The sequence below is a fragment of the Heterodontus francisci genome, chromosome 44 (assembly GCF_036365525.1).
Source record: "Heterodontus francisci isolate sHetFra1 chromosome 44, sHetFra1.hap1, whole genome shotgun sequence".
Lineage (NCBI taxonomy): Eukaryota > Metazoa > Chordata > Chondrichthyes > Heterodontiformes > Heterodontidae > Heterodontus > Heterodontus francisci.
Window position 1 is genome coordinate 23847636 of NC_090414.1, and position 15096 is coordinate 23862731.

General features: G+C 55.0%; 1 protein-coding gene across 1 annotated transcript in view; it reads left to right on the forward strand.

Annotated features, from left to right (window-relative positions):
* The window catches only part of actn3a (actinin alpha 3a), a 68154-nt gene extending 53651 nt beyond the window's left edge, over positions 1 to 14503 (forward strand). The window contains 13 exon segments of the mRNA XM_068021706.1: positions 519 to 669; positions 3475 to 3518; positions 3521 to 3559; positions 3562 to 3581; positions 3695 to 3772; positions 3774 to 3836; positions 6172 to 6354; positions 7399 to 7533; positions 7723 to 7902; positions 9751 to 9897; positions 11982 to 12047; positions 12836 to 12994; positions 13385 to 14503. Coding sequence (XP_067877807.1) covers positions 519 to 669; positions 3475 to 3518; positions 3521 to 3559; positions 3562 to 3581; positions 3695 to 3772; positions 3774 to 3836; positions 6172 to 6354; positions 7399 to 7533; positions 7723 to 7902; positions 9751 to 9897; positions 11982 to 12047; positions 12836 to 12994; positions 13385 to 13543 — 1424 coding nt within the window. The 3' untranslated portion in view covers positions 13544 to 14503.
* Positions 14504 to 15096: the final 593 nt, after the last annotated feature.

Here is a 15096-nt window from a genome sequence, read left to right on the forward strand (position 1 = left end):
TCTCACTGACCCTGTCCCTCTGCTCACTGACCCTGTCCCTCGCTCTCTGACCCTGTCCCTCATTGACTCTGTCCCTTGCTCACTGACGCTGTCCCTCGCCGACGCTGTCCCTCACACGCTGACCTTGTCCCTCACTGGCTCTGTCCCTCGCTGGACCTGTCCCTCGCTCGCTGACCTGTCCCTCGCTCGCTGGACCTGTCCCTCGCTCGCTGGACCTGTCCCTCGCTCGCTGACCTGTCCCTCGCTGACCCTGTCCTCGCTGACCCTGTCGCTCGCTCGCTGACCCTGTCCCTCGCTGACCCTGTCCCTCGCTGACCACCTGTCCCTCGCTGACCCTGTCCCTCTCGCTGACACTGTCCCTCGCTCGCTGACCCTGACCCTCGCTGACCCTGTCCACGCTCGCTGACCCTGTCCCTCGCTCGCTGACCCCTGTCCCTCGCTCACTGAGACCCTGTCCCTCGCTGACCCTGTCCCTCGCTGACACTGTCCCTCGCTGAACCTGCCTCTTTCTCCCACAGGTAAGGAGGACATGTTGAGTAGGAAGGATTATGAGTCAGCCTCGCTGATGGAGATTCGAGCCCTCATGAGGAAACACGAGGCGTTTGAGAGTGACCTGGCAGCTCATCAGGACCGAGTCGAGCAAATTGCTGCCATCGCCCAGGAGCTCAAGTAGCATGGAGAAACCTCCCTCACCTCCCTGTCCCTCCACTGCCTCGCCCTCCTCCCTCACCTCCCTGTCCCACCACTGCCTCGCCCTCCCTCTACCTCCATTCCCTCCACCGCCTCGCCCTCACCTCCCTGTCCTTCCACGGTCTCGCCTTCCCTCCACCTCCCTGTCCCTCGCTCCCTCACGTCCCTGTCCCTCCACCGCCTTGCCCTCACCTCCCTGTCCTCCACCACCTCGCCCTCCCTCCCTCCCTCCCTCCCCTCCCTCCCCTCCCTGTCTCTCCACCGCCTCGCCCTCCCTCCCACACCTCCCTGTCTCTTCCACCTCCCTGACCCTCCACCAGCCTCGCCCGCCCTCCTCCCTTAATCTCTCACCATCTCTTACTCCCTGTCTACGCCCCTCTCTCCCTTCAACCGCCCCTCCCTCTCTCCCCCGCCTCTCTCCCTCTCTCTCTCCCCCCGCCTCTCTCCTCTCTCTCCCCCGCCTCTCTCCTCTCTCTCCCCCCGCCTCTCTCCTCTCTCTCCCCCCGCCTCTCTCCTCTCTCTCCCCCGCCTCTCTCCCTCTCTCTCCCCCCGCCTCTCTTCTCTCTCTCCCCCCGCCTCTCTCCTCTCTCTCCCCCCGCCTCTCTTCCTCTCTCTCCCCCGCCTCTCTCTCTCTCTCCCCCCGCCTCTCTCCTCTCTCTCCCCCGCCTCTCTCCTCTCTCTTCCCCCGCCTCTCTCCTCTCTACTCCCCCGCTCTCTCTCTCTCTTCCCCCGCCTCTCTCCTCTCTCTTCCCCCCGCCTCTCTCCTCTCTCTTCCCCCCGCCTCTCTCCTCTCTCTTCCCCCCGCCTCTCTCCTCTCTCTTCCCCCGCCTCTCTCCTCTCTCTTCCCCCCGCCTCTCTCCTCTCTCTTCCCCCGCTCTCTCTCTCTCTCTTCCCCCCGCCTCTCTCCTCTCTCTTCCCCCCGCCTCTCTCTCCTCTCTCTCCCCCGCTCTCTCCTCTCTCTCCCCCCGCCTCTCTCTCTCTCTCCCCCCCGCCTCTCTCCTCTCTCTCCCCCCCGCCTCTCTCCTCTCTCTCCCCCGCCTCTCTCTCTCTCTCTCCCCCCGCCTCTCTCCTCTCTCTCCCCCCGCCTCTCTCCTCTCTCTCCCCCCCGCCTCTCTCCTCTCTCTTCCCCCCGCCTCTCTTCCTCTCTCTTCCCCCCGCCTCTCTCCTCTCTCTTCCCCCGCCTCTCTCTCCTCTCTCTTCCCCCCGCCTCTCTACTCTCTCTTCCCGCCGCCTCTCTCCTCTCTCTTCCCCCCGCCTCTCTCCTCTCTCTTCCCCCGCCTCTCTCTCTCTTCCCCCGCCTCTCTCTCTCTCTTCCCCCGCCTCTCTCCTCTCTCTTCCCCCCGCCTCTCTCCTCTCTCTTCCCCTCGCCTCTCTCCTCTCGTCTTCCCCCCCGCCTCTCTCCTCTCTCTTCCCCCCGCCTCTCTCCTCTCTCTCCCCCCGCCTCTCTCCTCTCTCTTCCCCCGCCCTCCTCCTCTCTCTTCCCCGCCTCTCTCCTCTCTCTTCCCCCGCCTCTCTCCTCTCTCTTCCCCCCGCCTCTCTCCTCTCTCTTCTCCCCCGCCTCTCTCCTCTCTCTTCCCCCCGCCTCTCTCCTCTCTCTTCCCCCCGCCTCTCTCCTCTCTCTTCCCCCCGCCTCTCTCCTCTCTCTTCCCCCCGCCTCTCTCCTCTCTCGTTCCCCCCGCCTCTCTCCTCTCTCTTCCCCCCGCCTCTCTCCTCTCTCTTCCCCCGCCTCTCTCCTCTCTCTTCCCCCCGCCTCTCTCCTCTCTCTCCCCCCCGCCTCTCTCCTCTCTCTTCCCCCCGCCTCTCTCCTCTCTCTTCCCCCGCCTCTCTCCTCTCTCTTTCCCCCGCCTCTCTCCTCTCTCTTCCCCCTCCGCCTCTCTCCTCTCTCTTCCCCCGCCTCTCTCCTCTCTCTTCCCCCGCCTCTCTCCTCTCTTCTTCCCCCCGCCTCTCTCCTCTCTCTTCCCCCCGCCTCTCTCCTCTCTCTTCCCCCGCCTCTCTCCTCTCTCTTCCCCCCGCCTCTCGCCTCTCTCTTCCCCCCGCCTCTCGCCTCTCCTCCCTCTCGCCTCTCTCTTCTCCCCCGCCTCTCGCCTCTCTCTTCCCCCCGCCTCTCGCCTCTCTCTTCCCCCCGCCTCTCGCCTCTCTCTTCCCCCCGCCTCTCGCCTCTCTCTTCCCCCCGCCTCTCGCACCTCTCTCTTCCCCCCGCCTCTCGCCTCTCTCTTCCCCCCGCCTCTCGCCTCTCTCTTCCCCCCGCCTCTCGCCTCTCTCTTCCCCCCGCCTCTCGCCTCTCTCTTCCCCCGCCTCTCGCCTCTCTCTTCCCCCGCCTCTCGCCTCTCTCTTCCCCCCGCCTCTTCTCGCCTCTCTCTTCCCCCCGCCTCTCGCCTCTCTCTTCCCCCCGCCTCTCGCCTCTCTCTTCCCCCCGCCTCTCGCTCTCTCTTCCCCCGCCTCTCGCCTCTCTCTTCCCCCGCCTCTCGCCTCTCTCTCCCCCCGCCTCTCTCCATCTTTTTCTTTATTGACCTCATTCAGAACCCCCTTAATCTTTTTCTATACTCGAGGGATTACAAGTACAATCCGACATCATTTAACCCTTTCAACCGTGGGATCAATCTGACCCTTTATCTGAACAAATGAATTAGAGTAGGAGGTGGCCACTCGGCCCCTCGAGCTGCTCCACCATTCAATAAGATCATGGCTGAACTGATTATAACTCCACATTTCCACCGACCCCCGATAACCTTCCACCCCCTTTGTTTTTACTGCCCTTACCTGTGCCCGGGTTGTATATTTCAGTGAGCTGGATTACCACGATGCTGCTACAGTTAACAGTCGGTGCCAGGCATCTGTGACCAGTGGGACAATCTGGGTACTCTGACCCAGAGAGGAGGGATGCTCTCGAGGTAGGTCGTGCGCCCGAGTGGATCCATTGGGTTTGCCAAGCCTGAATGATGTTCTGACTCTCTCTCTCGCTCTCTTCCCACACCTCCTCCCCTCGTAATTCCCCCTCTCCCAGCGGAATGAGAAACTACTGGAGACGATTGATCAGCTGTACCTGGAGTTCGCCAAGAGAGCCGCACCTTTCAACAACTGGATTGGATGGCGCAATGGAGGATCTTCAAGACATGTTTATTGTTCACAGTTTCGAGGAGATTCAGGTAGGCAGAGAAGAGGAACTTCAGCCCCTACAACCTCCCTATCTCTGTAACCTCCTCCAGCCCCTACAACCCTCCCTATCTCTGTAACCTCCTCCAGCCCCTACAACCCTCCCTATCTCTGTAACCTCCTCCAGCCCCTACAACCCTCCCTATCTCTGTAACCTCCTCCAGTCCCTACAACCCTCCCTATCTCTGTAACCTCCTCCAGCCCCTACAACCCTCCCTATCTCTGTAACCTCCTCCAGTCCCTACAACCCTCCCTATCTCTGTAACCTCCTCCAGCCCCTACAACCCTCCCTATCTCTGTAACCTCCTCCAGCCCCTCCAACCCTCCCTATCTCTGTAACCTCCTCCAGCTCCTACAACCCTCCCTATCTCTGTAACCTCCTCCAGTCCCTACAACCCTCCCTATCTCTGTAACCTCCTCCAGCCCCTACAACCCTCCCGATCTCTGTAACCTCCTCCAGCCCCTACAACCCTCCCTATCTCTGTAACCTCCTCCAGCCCCTCCAACCCTCCCTATCTCTGTAACCTCCTCCAGCCCCTCCAACCCTCCCTATCTCTGTAACCTCCTCCAGCCCCTACAACCCTCCCTATCTCTGTAACCTCCTCCAGCCCCTACAACCCTCCCTATCTCTGTAACCTCCTCCAGCCCCTACAACCCTCCTATCTCTGTAACCTCCTCCAGCCCCTACAACCCTCCCTATCTCTGTAACCTCCTCCAGCCCCTACAACCCTCCTTATCTCTGTAACCTCCTCCAGACCCTACACCCCTCCCTATCTCTGTAACCTCCTCCAGCTCCTACACCCCTCCCTATCTCTGTAACCTCCTCCAGCTCCTACAACCCTCCCTATCTCTGTAACCTCCTCCAGCCCCTACAACCCTCACTATCTCTGTAACCTCCTCCAGCTCCTACAACCCTCCCTATCTCTGTAACCTCCTCCAGCCCCTACAACCCTCACTATCTCTGTAACCTCCTCCAGCCCCTACAACCCTCACTATCTCTCTAACCTCCTCCAGCCCCTACAATCCTCCCTATCTCTGTAACCTCCTCCAGCCCCTACAACCCACCTTATCTCTGTAACCTCCTCCAGTCCCTACAACCCTCCCTATCTCTGTAACCTCCTCCAGTCCCTACAACCCTCCCTATCTCTGTAACCTCCTCCAGCCCCGACAACCCTCCCTATCTCTGTAACCTCCTCCAGCCCCTACAACCCTCCGAGATCTCTGCGCTCCCTCCAATTCCGGCCTCTTGTCCATCCCCCGATTCCCATCACTCCACCATTGGCGGCCGTGCCTTCAGCTGCCTGGGGCCCTAAGCTCTGGAACTCCCTCCCTAAACCTCTCCGCCTCTCTCTCTCTCTAAGTCTGTTGAATTCGACACCCTCCTCAGACTGTCACTCCCATTCCAGCCTGGGATCATTGTCCTCCCGAAGGCACTGCGGAAATGCCAGCTGATGGTGACACCGTAAATGATGATAGAAACTTGGGAATTTCTCAACATAACAAGACCACAGTTCCACCTCGTTCCCCCTTCTAGCACCCGGGGATCACGGGATGCAGCGACAATGGGAATGTTGACTTGTCAATAGTGATCGTGCTCTCTTTCAAGGTGTCTACTGGAGACCCGGACACAGTGAGGAAAGTTCCCAGTGCTGGAGAGCTTTGGGAACCATTGGACCAAACTCCCCTCCCAAGCATGCGACACATCGCCACACGTCGTGCCCCAAATTACTCACTTTTCTTATCCATTCGCGGGAGGTAAGCGTCGCTGGCCCGGCCCGGCCTGGCATTTGTTGCTCGTCCATAATTACCCTCGAGAAAGTGGCGGTGAGCTGTCACTTTAAATACAGCTGGATGTCTTGCTTGGTAGTTAAGAGTTAACCATATTGCTGTGGGTCTGGAGTCACATGTAGGCCAGACCAGGTAAGGACAGCAGATTTCCTTCCCTAAAGGACATTAGTGAACCAGATGGGTTTTTACAACAACCCAGGTCACCGTTACCGACTTTGCATTTATTTAATGAATTGGATTTAACTCCCTGCAGCAGTGGTGGGATTTGAACTCCGATCTCTGGAACCTTAGTCTGGGCCTCTGGATTACTAATCCAGTAACTGCTCGTGACGTGGAAACATAGCTTGTCATTCTCTACAATCTCAACTCACCCCTCAACCTCGCCCTTGCAGTGACAGCCCCTCCTGTACAGTGACTCACCCCAGTGACCACTGCATAGGCCCCTCAAAGAGCAAGCACAGCCAGGATGGGCCGAATGGCCCCACCCTCCCCGCCCGTACTGTATGATGCGATGACCTCTGCACCTCTATCTTCCCGCAGAGTCTGATCACTGCCCACGAGCAGTTCAAAGCCACGCTGCCGGAGGCCGACAAGGAACGGATGTCCATCCTCGGGATCCAGAACGAGATCACCAAAATCGCCCAGACCTACGGAATCAAATTGTCCGGAATCAACCCCTATACTAACCTATCCGCCCAGGAAATCGCAGGAAAATGGGACAAGGTGAGTCACCGGCTGGGAGGCCGGGGGTTGGGTTTGTCAGAACTCAGAATGAACTCAGAGCAAAACTGCACCATGGGGAGAGTGCGGGGCAGTGGGATGAGTTTGGGGATTGATACAGGGCTATGGGGAGACAGTGGGCTAAGTTTGGGGATTGATACAGGGCTATGGGGAGAGAGCGGGGCAGTGGGATTAGATTGGGGATTGATACAGGGCTATGGGGAGAGAATGGGGCAATGGGATTGGTTTGGGATTGATACAGGGCTATGGGGAGAGAATGGGGCAGTGGGATTAGTTTGGGGATTGATACAGGGCTATGGGGAGAGAGCGGGGCAGTGGGATTAGGTTGGGGATTGATACAGGGCTATGGGGAGACAGTGAGCTAAGTTTGGGATTGATACAGGGCTATGGGGGGAGCGGGGCAGTGGGATTAGTTTGGGGATTGATACAGGGCTATGGGGGGAGAGCGGGGCAGTGGGATTAGTTTGGGGATACAGGGCTATGGGGAGACAGTGGGCTAAGTTTGGGGATTGATACAGGGCTATGGGGAGAGAGCAGTGTAGTGGGATTAGTTTGGGGATTGATACAGGGCTATGGGGAGAGAGCGGGGCAGTGGGATTAGTTTGGGATTGATACAGGGCTATGGGGAGAGAGCGGGGCAGTGGGATTAGATTGGGGATTGATACAGGGCTATGGGGAGAGAGCGGGGCAGTGGGATTAGTTTGGGGATTGATACAGGGCTATGGGGAGAGAATGGGGCAGTGGGATTAGTTTGGGATTGATACAGGGATATGGGGAGAGAGCAGGGCAGTGGGATTAGATTGGGGATTGATACAGGGCTATGGGGAGAGAGCAGGGCAGTGGGATTAGGTTGGGGATTGAGACAGGGCTATAGGGGGAGAGAGCGGGGCAGTGGGATTAGTTTGGGGATTGATACAGGGCTATGGGGAGAGAGCAGGGCAGTGGGATTAGTTTGGGATTGATGTCCTGGTATGTATAACCTGCCCCTCCGCTATGATCTAACCCCATCCTATTGCCGACCCACAGGTGAAGACACTGGTACCACACAGAGACCAAACATTACAGGAGGAACTCGCCCGTCAACAGGCCAATGAACGCCTTAGACGTCAATTTGCTGCCCAGGCCAATGTCATCGGGCCTTGGATTCAGACCAAGATGGAGGTAAGGGGGAGGTTTACTCTGTGTTTGCTCCTAGTTCTTGATAATGAACATGTAAAAGTGAAGGTGATGCAGTGGGAGTGAGGAACGAGGCAATCGGTCACACAAGGAGATGGTGCTGGGGAGAGGTTTGGAGTGTTGGTTGCCTTGGAGACCAACCCACTGACCTGAGGTTGCGTCTTTTCTGTTCAGGAAATTGGCCACATTTCCATTGACATCACGGGGTCACTAGAGGATCAGATGAACCACTTGAAACAGTACGAGCAGAACATCATCAACTACAAGTGCAACATTGACAAGCTGGAAGGAGATCACCAACTCATCCAGGAGGCTCTCATCTTCGACAACAAGCACACCAGCTACACTATGGAGGTAAGGCAGCCAATCGAGTTCCTCGACTGGCAACTCAAAGGTCATGGGTTCGAAGGGCAAAGAGTTGGTGCCAGGAAGAAGTCACCATGAGAACTTCTGAAGCCAACTGGGTTCACTTGTGTCCTCGGGGATGGTGGAAACTGCCAGCCATACCCAGTCCAGGAACAGGAGGAGGCCAATCAGCCCCTCGAGCCTATCCCACCATTCAGTTAGATCACGGCATGACCTGTGTTTTAACTCCATCTCCCCGCCTGGGTTCTGTAACCCTTAATCCCCCTCACCGAACTAAAATCTATCAATCTCAGGTCTGAAATTCCCAATTGACCCCCGGCCTCAGCAGCTTTCTGGGGGGGAGAGAGTTCCCGATTTCCACTCCCCTTTGTGTGAAGAAGTGTTTCCTGACATCACCCCTGAACGGCCCTGGCTCCAATTTGAAGGTTCTGCCCCCTTGTTCTGGACTCCCCCCGACCAGAGGAAATAGTTTCTCTCTATCGACCCGATCGAATCCTTTAATCATCTTAAACCCCTCGATTAGATCAACCCCTTAATCTTCTACACTCGAGGGAATACAAGCCCAGTCTGTGTGACCCGTCCTCGGACATTAACCCTTTCATCCCCGGGATCATTCTGGTGAATCCGCACTGCACCCTCTCCCAGGATAATATCTCCTTGCTGAGGTGTGGGGCCCGGAACTGAACGAGGTTCCTCCTGATGGGATCTGAACAGAGGTTTATATCATTGAAGAACATTCACCCCTCTGTATTCCAGCCACACTGAGGGAAAGGCCAATATTCCATCAGCCTTTCATCATATCAGTCCACTAACTTCTGTAGTATGGGCCGAAACGTGACTCAAGCCCCACACCATACACTTGCCTCTTGCTGGCAGCAGTGTTACTATGGATGTGGAATATACTCTGTATCTAACCCCGTACTGTACCTGTCCTGGGAGTGTTTGATGGGGACAGTGCAGAGGGAGCTTTACTCTGTATCTAACCCCCGTACTGTACCTGTCCTGGGAGTGTTTGATGGGGACAGTGTAGAGGGAGCTTTACTCTGTATCTAACCCCCGTACTGTACCTGTCCTGGGAGTGTTTGATGGGGGACAGTGTAGAGGGAGCTTTACTCTGTATCTAACCCCGTACTGTACCTGTCCTGGGAGTGTTTGATGGGGACAGTGCAGAGGGAGCTTTACTCTGTATCTAACCCCCGTACTGTACCTGTCCTGGGAGTGTTTGATGGGGACAGTGTAGAGGGAGCTTTACTCTGTATCTAACCCCCGTACTGTACCTGTCCTGGGTGTGTTTGATGGGGACAGTGTAGAGGGAGCTTTACTCTGTATCTAACCCCCGTACTGTACCTGTCCTGGGTGTGTTTGATGGGGACAGTGTAGAGGGAGCTTTACTCTGTATCTAACCCCCGTACTGTACCTGTCCTGGGTGTGTTTGATGGGGGACAGTGTAGAGGGAGCTTTACTCTGTATCTAACCCCCGTACTGTACCTGTCCTGGGTGTGTTTGATGGGGACAGTGTAGAGGGAGCTTTACTCTGTATCTAACCCCCGTACTGTACCTGTCCTGGGAGTGTTTGATGGGGACAGTGTAGAGGGAGCTTTACTCTGTATCTAACCCCCGTACTGTACCTGTCCTGGGAGTGTTTGATGGGGACAGTGTAGAGGGAGCTTTACTCTGTATCTAACCCCGTACTGTACCTGTCCTGGGAGTGTTTGATGGGGGACAGTGTATATCTGAGCCTCCATGTGAAGTTGGAACTGACAGTTTAGTTGACTCTAGCTGTGACTGAAGATTCTCTGTGACTGATCTTTGTCCTTTTTTCCCTCCCCCCTTCAGCATATCCGTGTGGGCTGGGAACAGCTCCTCACCACCATCGCCAGGACCATCAACGAGGTGGAGAATCAAATCCTCACCCGGGATGCGAAGGGAATCAGCCAGGAACAACTCAACGAGTTCAGGGCATCCTTTAATCACTTTGACAGGGTGAGGAGACGGGGAGGAGAGGGGGAGGGTGAAGAGAAGGGGGAGAGAGGGACAAATACTTGTAACATGAATGGACTGAAGAGTTTTCCCTTCTAAAGTTGGTATTACATTACACAGAATGTACAGCACAGAAGCAGGCCATTCGGCCCATCCGATCTGTGCTGGGGTTTCTGCTCCACACGAGCTTCCTCCCACCCCCCTCTCCATCTCACCCTATCACCATATCCTTCTATTCCTTTCTCCCTCATGTGTTTATCCAGCTTCCCCTTAAATATATCAATACTATTCACCTCAACCACTCCCTGTGGTAGTGAGTTCCACATTCTCCCCACTCTCTGGGGAAAGGAGTTTCTCCTGAATTCCCCATTGGATTTATTACTGACTGTCTTATATTGATGGCCCCCGAGTTCTGGTCTCCCTCACAAGTGGAAACATCTTCTCTCCGTCGACCCTATCGGTCACCCCCCTCAGCCTTCTCTTTTCTAGAGAAAAGATCCCCAGCCTGTTCAATCTTTCCTGATAGTGATATACGGAAAGCAGAACTGTGCACAGTAACTGCAAGTGTGGGATTTGGAGACGGGAACTGTGCACAGTAACTGCAAGTGTGGGATATGGAAACGGGAACTGTGCACAGTAACTGCAAGTGTGGGATAAGGAGATTGGAACTGTGCACAGTAACTGCAAGTGTGGTATATGGAGACGGGAACTGTGCACAGTAACTGCAAGTGTGGGATATGGAAACGGGAACTGTGCACAGTAACTGCAAGTGTGGGATAAGGAGATTGGAACTGTGCACAGTAACTGCAAGTGTGGGATATGGAGACGGGAACTGTGCACAGTAACTGCAAGTGTGGGATATGGAGACGGGAACTGTGCACAGTAACTGCAAGTGTGGGATATGGAGATGGGAACTGTGCACAGTAACTGCAAGTGTGGGATATGGAGATGGGAACTGTGCACAGTAACTGCAAGTGTGGGATATGGAGATTGGAACTGTGCACAGTAACTGCAAGTGTGAGATATGGAGACGGGAACTGTGCACAGTAACTGCAAGTGTGGGATATTGAGATTGGAACTGTGCACAGTAACTGCAAGTGTGGGATATTGAGATTGGAACTGTGCACAGTAACTGCAAGTGTGGGATATGGAGACGGGAACTGTGCACAGTAACTGCAAGTGTGGGATATTGAGATTGGAACTGTGCACAGTAACTGCAAGTGTGGGATATTGAGATTGGAACTGTGCACAGTAACTGCAAGTGTGAGATATGGAGACGGGAACTGTGCACAGTAACTGCAAGTGTGGGATATTGAGATTGGAACTGTGCACAGTAACTGCAAGTGTGAGATATGGAGACAGGAACTGTGCACAGTAACTGCAAGTGTGGGATATGGAGACGGGAACTGTGCACAGTAACTGCAAGTGTGGGATATGGAGATTGGAACTGTGCACAGTAACTGCAAGTGTGGGATATGGAGACGGGAACTGTGCACAGTAACTGCAAGTGTGGGATATGGAGACGGGAACTGTGCACAGTAACTGCAAGTGTGGGATATGGAGACGGGAACTGTGCACAGTAACTGCAAGTGTGGGATATGGAGACGGGAACTGTGCACAGTAACTGCAAGTGTGGGATATGGAGACGGGAACTGTGCACAGTAACTGCAAGTGTGGGATATGGAGACAGTAACTGTGCACAGTAACTGCAAGTGTGGGATATGGAGACGGGAACTGTGCACAGTAACTGCAAGTGTGGGATATGGAGACGGGAACTGTGCACAGTAACTGCAAGTGTGGGATATGGAGACGGGAACTGTGCACAGTAACTGCAAGTGTGGGATATGGAGACGGGAACTGTGCACAGTAACTGCAAGTGTGGGATATGGAGACTGGAACTGTGCACAGTAACTGCAAGTGTGGGATATGGAGACGGGAACTGTGCACTGATTCCTCCACACTTGGAGTTACTATGTAGGAATGGAGAGTAGGGGTTCAGACACAGCCCTTTCCAAGCACAGGTTACTAATTACTATTTTGCTCTTTTCTTTAAAAATCCTATTCAACCTGATTGTGAAATGGTGCAGAAGAGGAATGGGAAAATGGAACCCGATGATTTCCGAGCCTGCCTCATCTCCATGGGTTACGATCTGGTAGGTTTCTCAAAGCTGAATGACACCACAGGTCCCTGATCTTCACACCCATTGTTCCTGTAGCCATCTCTCCCAACACGGCAGTTCAAAACTTTCAGCTCCCACCGCACGGGACGGTGGAGCTCGAATCACTTGGCAAGGCCATTCTCCGACTTGGCAAGATGGCTGCCGAGGTTTCTGAGGATTGACTGGGTCGCCCTCCTCTTTTCTGCATTCTTCCGCTGCCTGGCCTGAAGATCTCCAGCTGTTCTCCGCATGGCTGGCAGCCGATATCGAGGGAACGCCAGTGTTCCCTTCCTCAAGAATTATAAACACAGAATAATGTGGTTGACTCAGGAAGCCTGCGAAGAGCAGGCCCAACACCTCATGCCAAGAGAAAATGGTTTATCTCCAAAATAGTCTGCTCAGTTATGACAACACAACTGTGGACGGCCGTGTACACTGCGTGGCTTGGCGGCCATGTTTGCTCGTTGGCGTGGCGGCCATGTTTGCTCGTTGGCGTGGCGGCCATGTTTGCTCGTTGGCGTGGCGGCCATATTTTCTTGTTGGCGTGGCGGCCATGTTTGCTCGTTGGCGTGGCAGCCATGTTTGCTCGTTGGCATAGCGGCCATGTTTCCTTCAATTACGCATTGCCCCGCCCTCACTTCCTCCAGATTTCCCTGTTACTCTTTCCCCTTATCTACCACTTCCATCTCGGAACCTCTTAACTCACCGTCCATACCCTGATTCTGTTGCTGCCATTTATTCAATGTTTTCTCTCTCTCTCTCTTTTCCTATTGCCTCAACAGGGAGAGGTAGAGTTCGCCCGTATCATGACCCTTGTTGACCCCAACAACACCGGCGTGGTAACCTTCCAAGCTTTCATTGACTTCATGACCCGCGAGACGGCTGAAACAGACACCGCTGAACAAGTTATGGCCTCCTTCAAAATCCTGGCTTCTGACAAGGTTTGTGTCGAGTTCCGAGTTCTCTGAACCATTAACTCCATGTTGGCGCCCAAGGGCTTGATGGTGAGGTATTGAGGCAGCGAGTCCAGGAGGATCCCAGGAGTGTTTGATGGGGACAGTGTAGAGGGAGCTTTACTCTGTATCTAACCCCCGTGCTGTACCTGTCCTGGGAGTGTTTGATGGGGACAGTGTAGAGGGAGCTTTACTCTGTATCTAACCCCCGTACTGTACCTGTCCTGGGAGTGTTTGATGGGGACAGTGTAGAGGGAGCTTTACTCTGTATCTAACCCCCGTACTGTACCTGTCCTGGGAGTGTTTGATGGGGGACAGTGTAGAGGGAGCTTTACTCTTTACTGATCTAATGGAAGACTGTTTCCTGTGTCCTCACAGAACTACATCACGGTTGAAGAGCTGCGTCGGGAACTGCCCCCAGAGCAGGCCGAGTACTGCATCTCCCGGATGACCATCTACACTGGGGCAGACTCTGTCTCCGGCGCCCTGGATTACGTCTCCTTCTCCAGTGCACTCTACGGAGAGAGTGACCTGTAAATATTCACCGTCTCCTCTCCCTCCCTCCCTCCCCTCACTCAAACATCAGCCCCTCCGACATCCCCTCCACCTCCTCCACCCCGCTCGCCCTTTTCTCACCCTGTCCGTCCTCTTGGTCTGCCTCTGTTAATGTAAAACAAAATGGCTGACAGGGAGCCCATGGTCTGTCCAACATTGTCTTCCACCGAGAAGTACCCCAGGCACAGTTCATCGTCCGAGAGGCCATTGTGTTTTGACACTAATTGTTGGAAGTGAGTGGAATGTTAATTAGGGGAGGGGGGGGAGAGGGGTCCCCCAGGGTTGCGGCTTTACAGAGTCTGAATTTGCTGCACATCCTGTGCATCTTCTCTCCTCCTGTCCATTCCTGGAGCCTCCTGGTGTAAGCTGGTGACGGCACCTCCCCTCATTACGCCCTGGAACGTTCTAAGAGATGTCGGCCTGGACAGTAGACAGAAAACCTTTCTTTAACCCTGTCGTGTCATTCTCCGCCCGCCATCCCCCCCCCAAGGAACGGAGCGACGGAATGAATCCACCCCACCAACCCTTCTCCACTCAACTTACCATTGTCCAGCTGAATGGATCCTGCGCCCCTTGGGCCTTTGGCCAGTGTGGGCGGTTGACGGACACGTGGCTTTTACCAGCGACATAAAGGAGAGCCGTCAGCGCTGTGGGTTTGTGCTGAGGGGCGGGGGAATACCAAGGCTCCTTGGGCATCCATTGTTCGGCGGATCCTCCCCAATCTTGTCCAACTGGACACCTAGCTGTTTTTAAGTGTCGCTCCCCTTCCGTCCCCTCCACCTCCCCTCTCCCGCCGCACACAACCCCGAAAACCTAGTATTTATCTTTGAGAAACACGCAGAAGACAGTCGAACTCTTGACCCAGAACCCTGTTGCGTCGATGCCAAGGGAACAGTCAAAGAGCGTCGTTGTCAACATAGACATGAAGCAAAACGGAGTGGGGGGGGGGGGGCGCGGAGTGTCACTTTAAACAACACATGTCGCACGTCCCTTGTGTCTGTGGAGAAAATAAAACTATCCCTCAAACTACCTTTTGGCGTTGAGTTATCTTTTCAGAATTCATTCACCGAACGTGGGTGTCATGCGCAAGGTTGGAATTCTGTTCCCCATCATCTTCTTGCTGCAGATCAACGCTAGGCCGGGAATGGAGCCTGGGCCTTTCCTGCTCTGCGTGTGCGGCTCGGCCTTATTTAAAGCCGAGAACCACTGTCCTGGAAACTGTGGAGGGAGGTGACAGACTGAGTATGTGTGAGGGAAGCTGGCTCCCTACGGGTGCACCAGGTAGAGAAAGCATAATAACTTTTAAAAATTTGGAGCCGCACATTCTGCAATGGCTGTGCAAGGCCAGGGCTGCAGCATAAGAGTGTAGGCCAAGACGGCTGAAGGCGAGGCCATCTGAGATGGGAGGATGGACAACTGTCCGGCTTGGGCTGGTCAGTGCAAGTAACATTCACGCCACACAAGTGCCAGGCAATGACCATCTCCAACAAGAGAGAATCTAACCATCTCCCCTTGACATTCAACGGCATTACCAT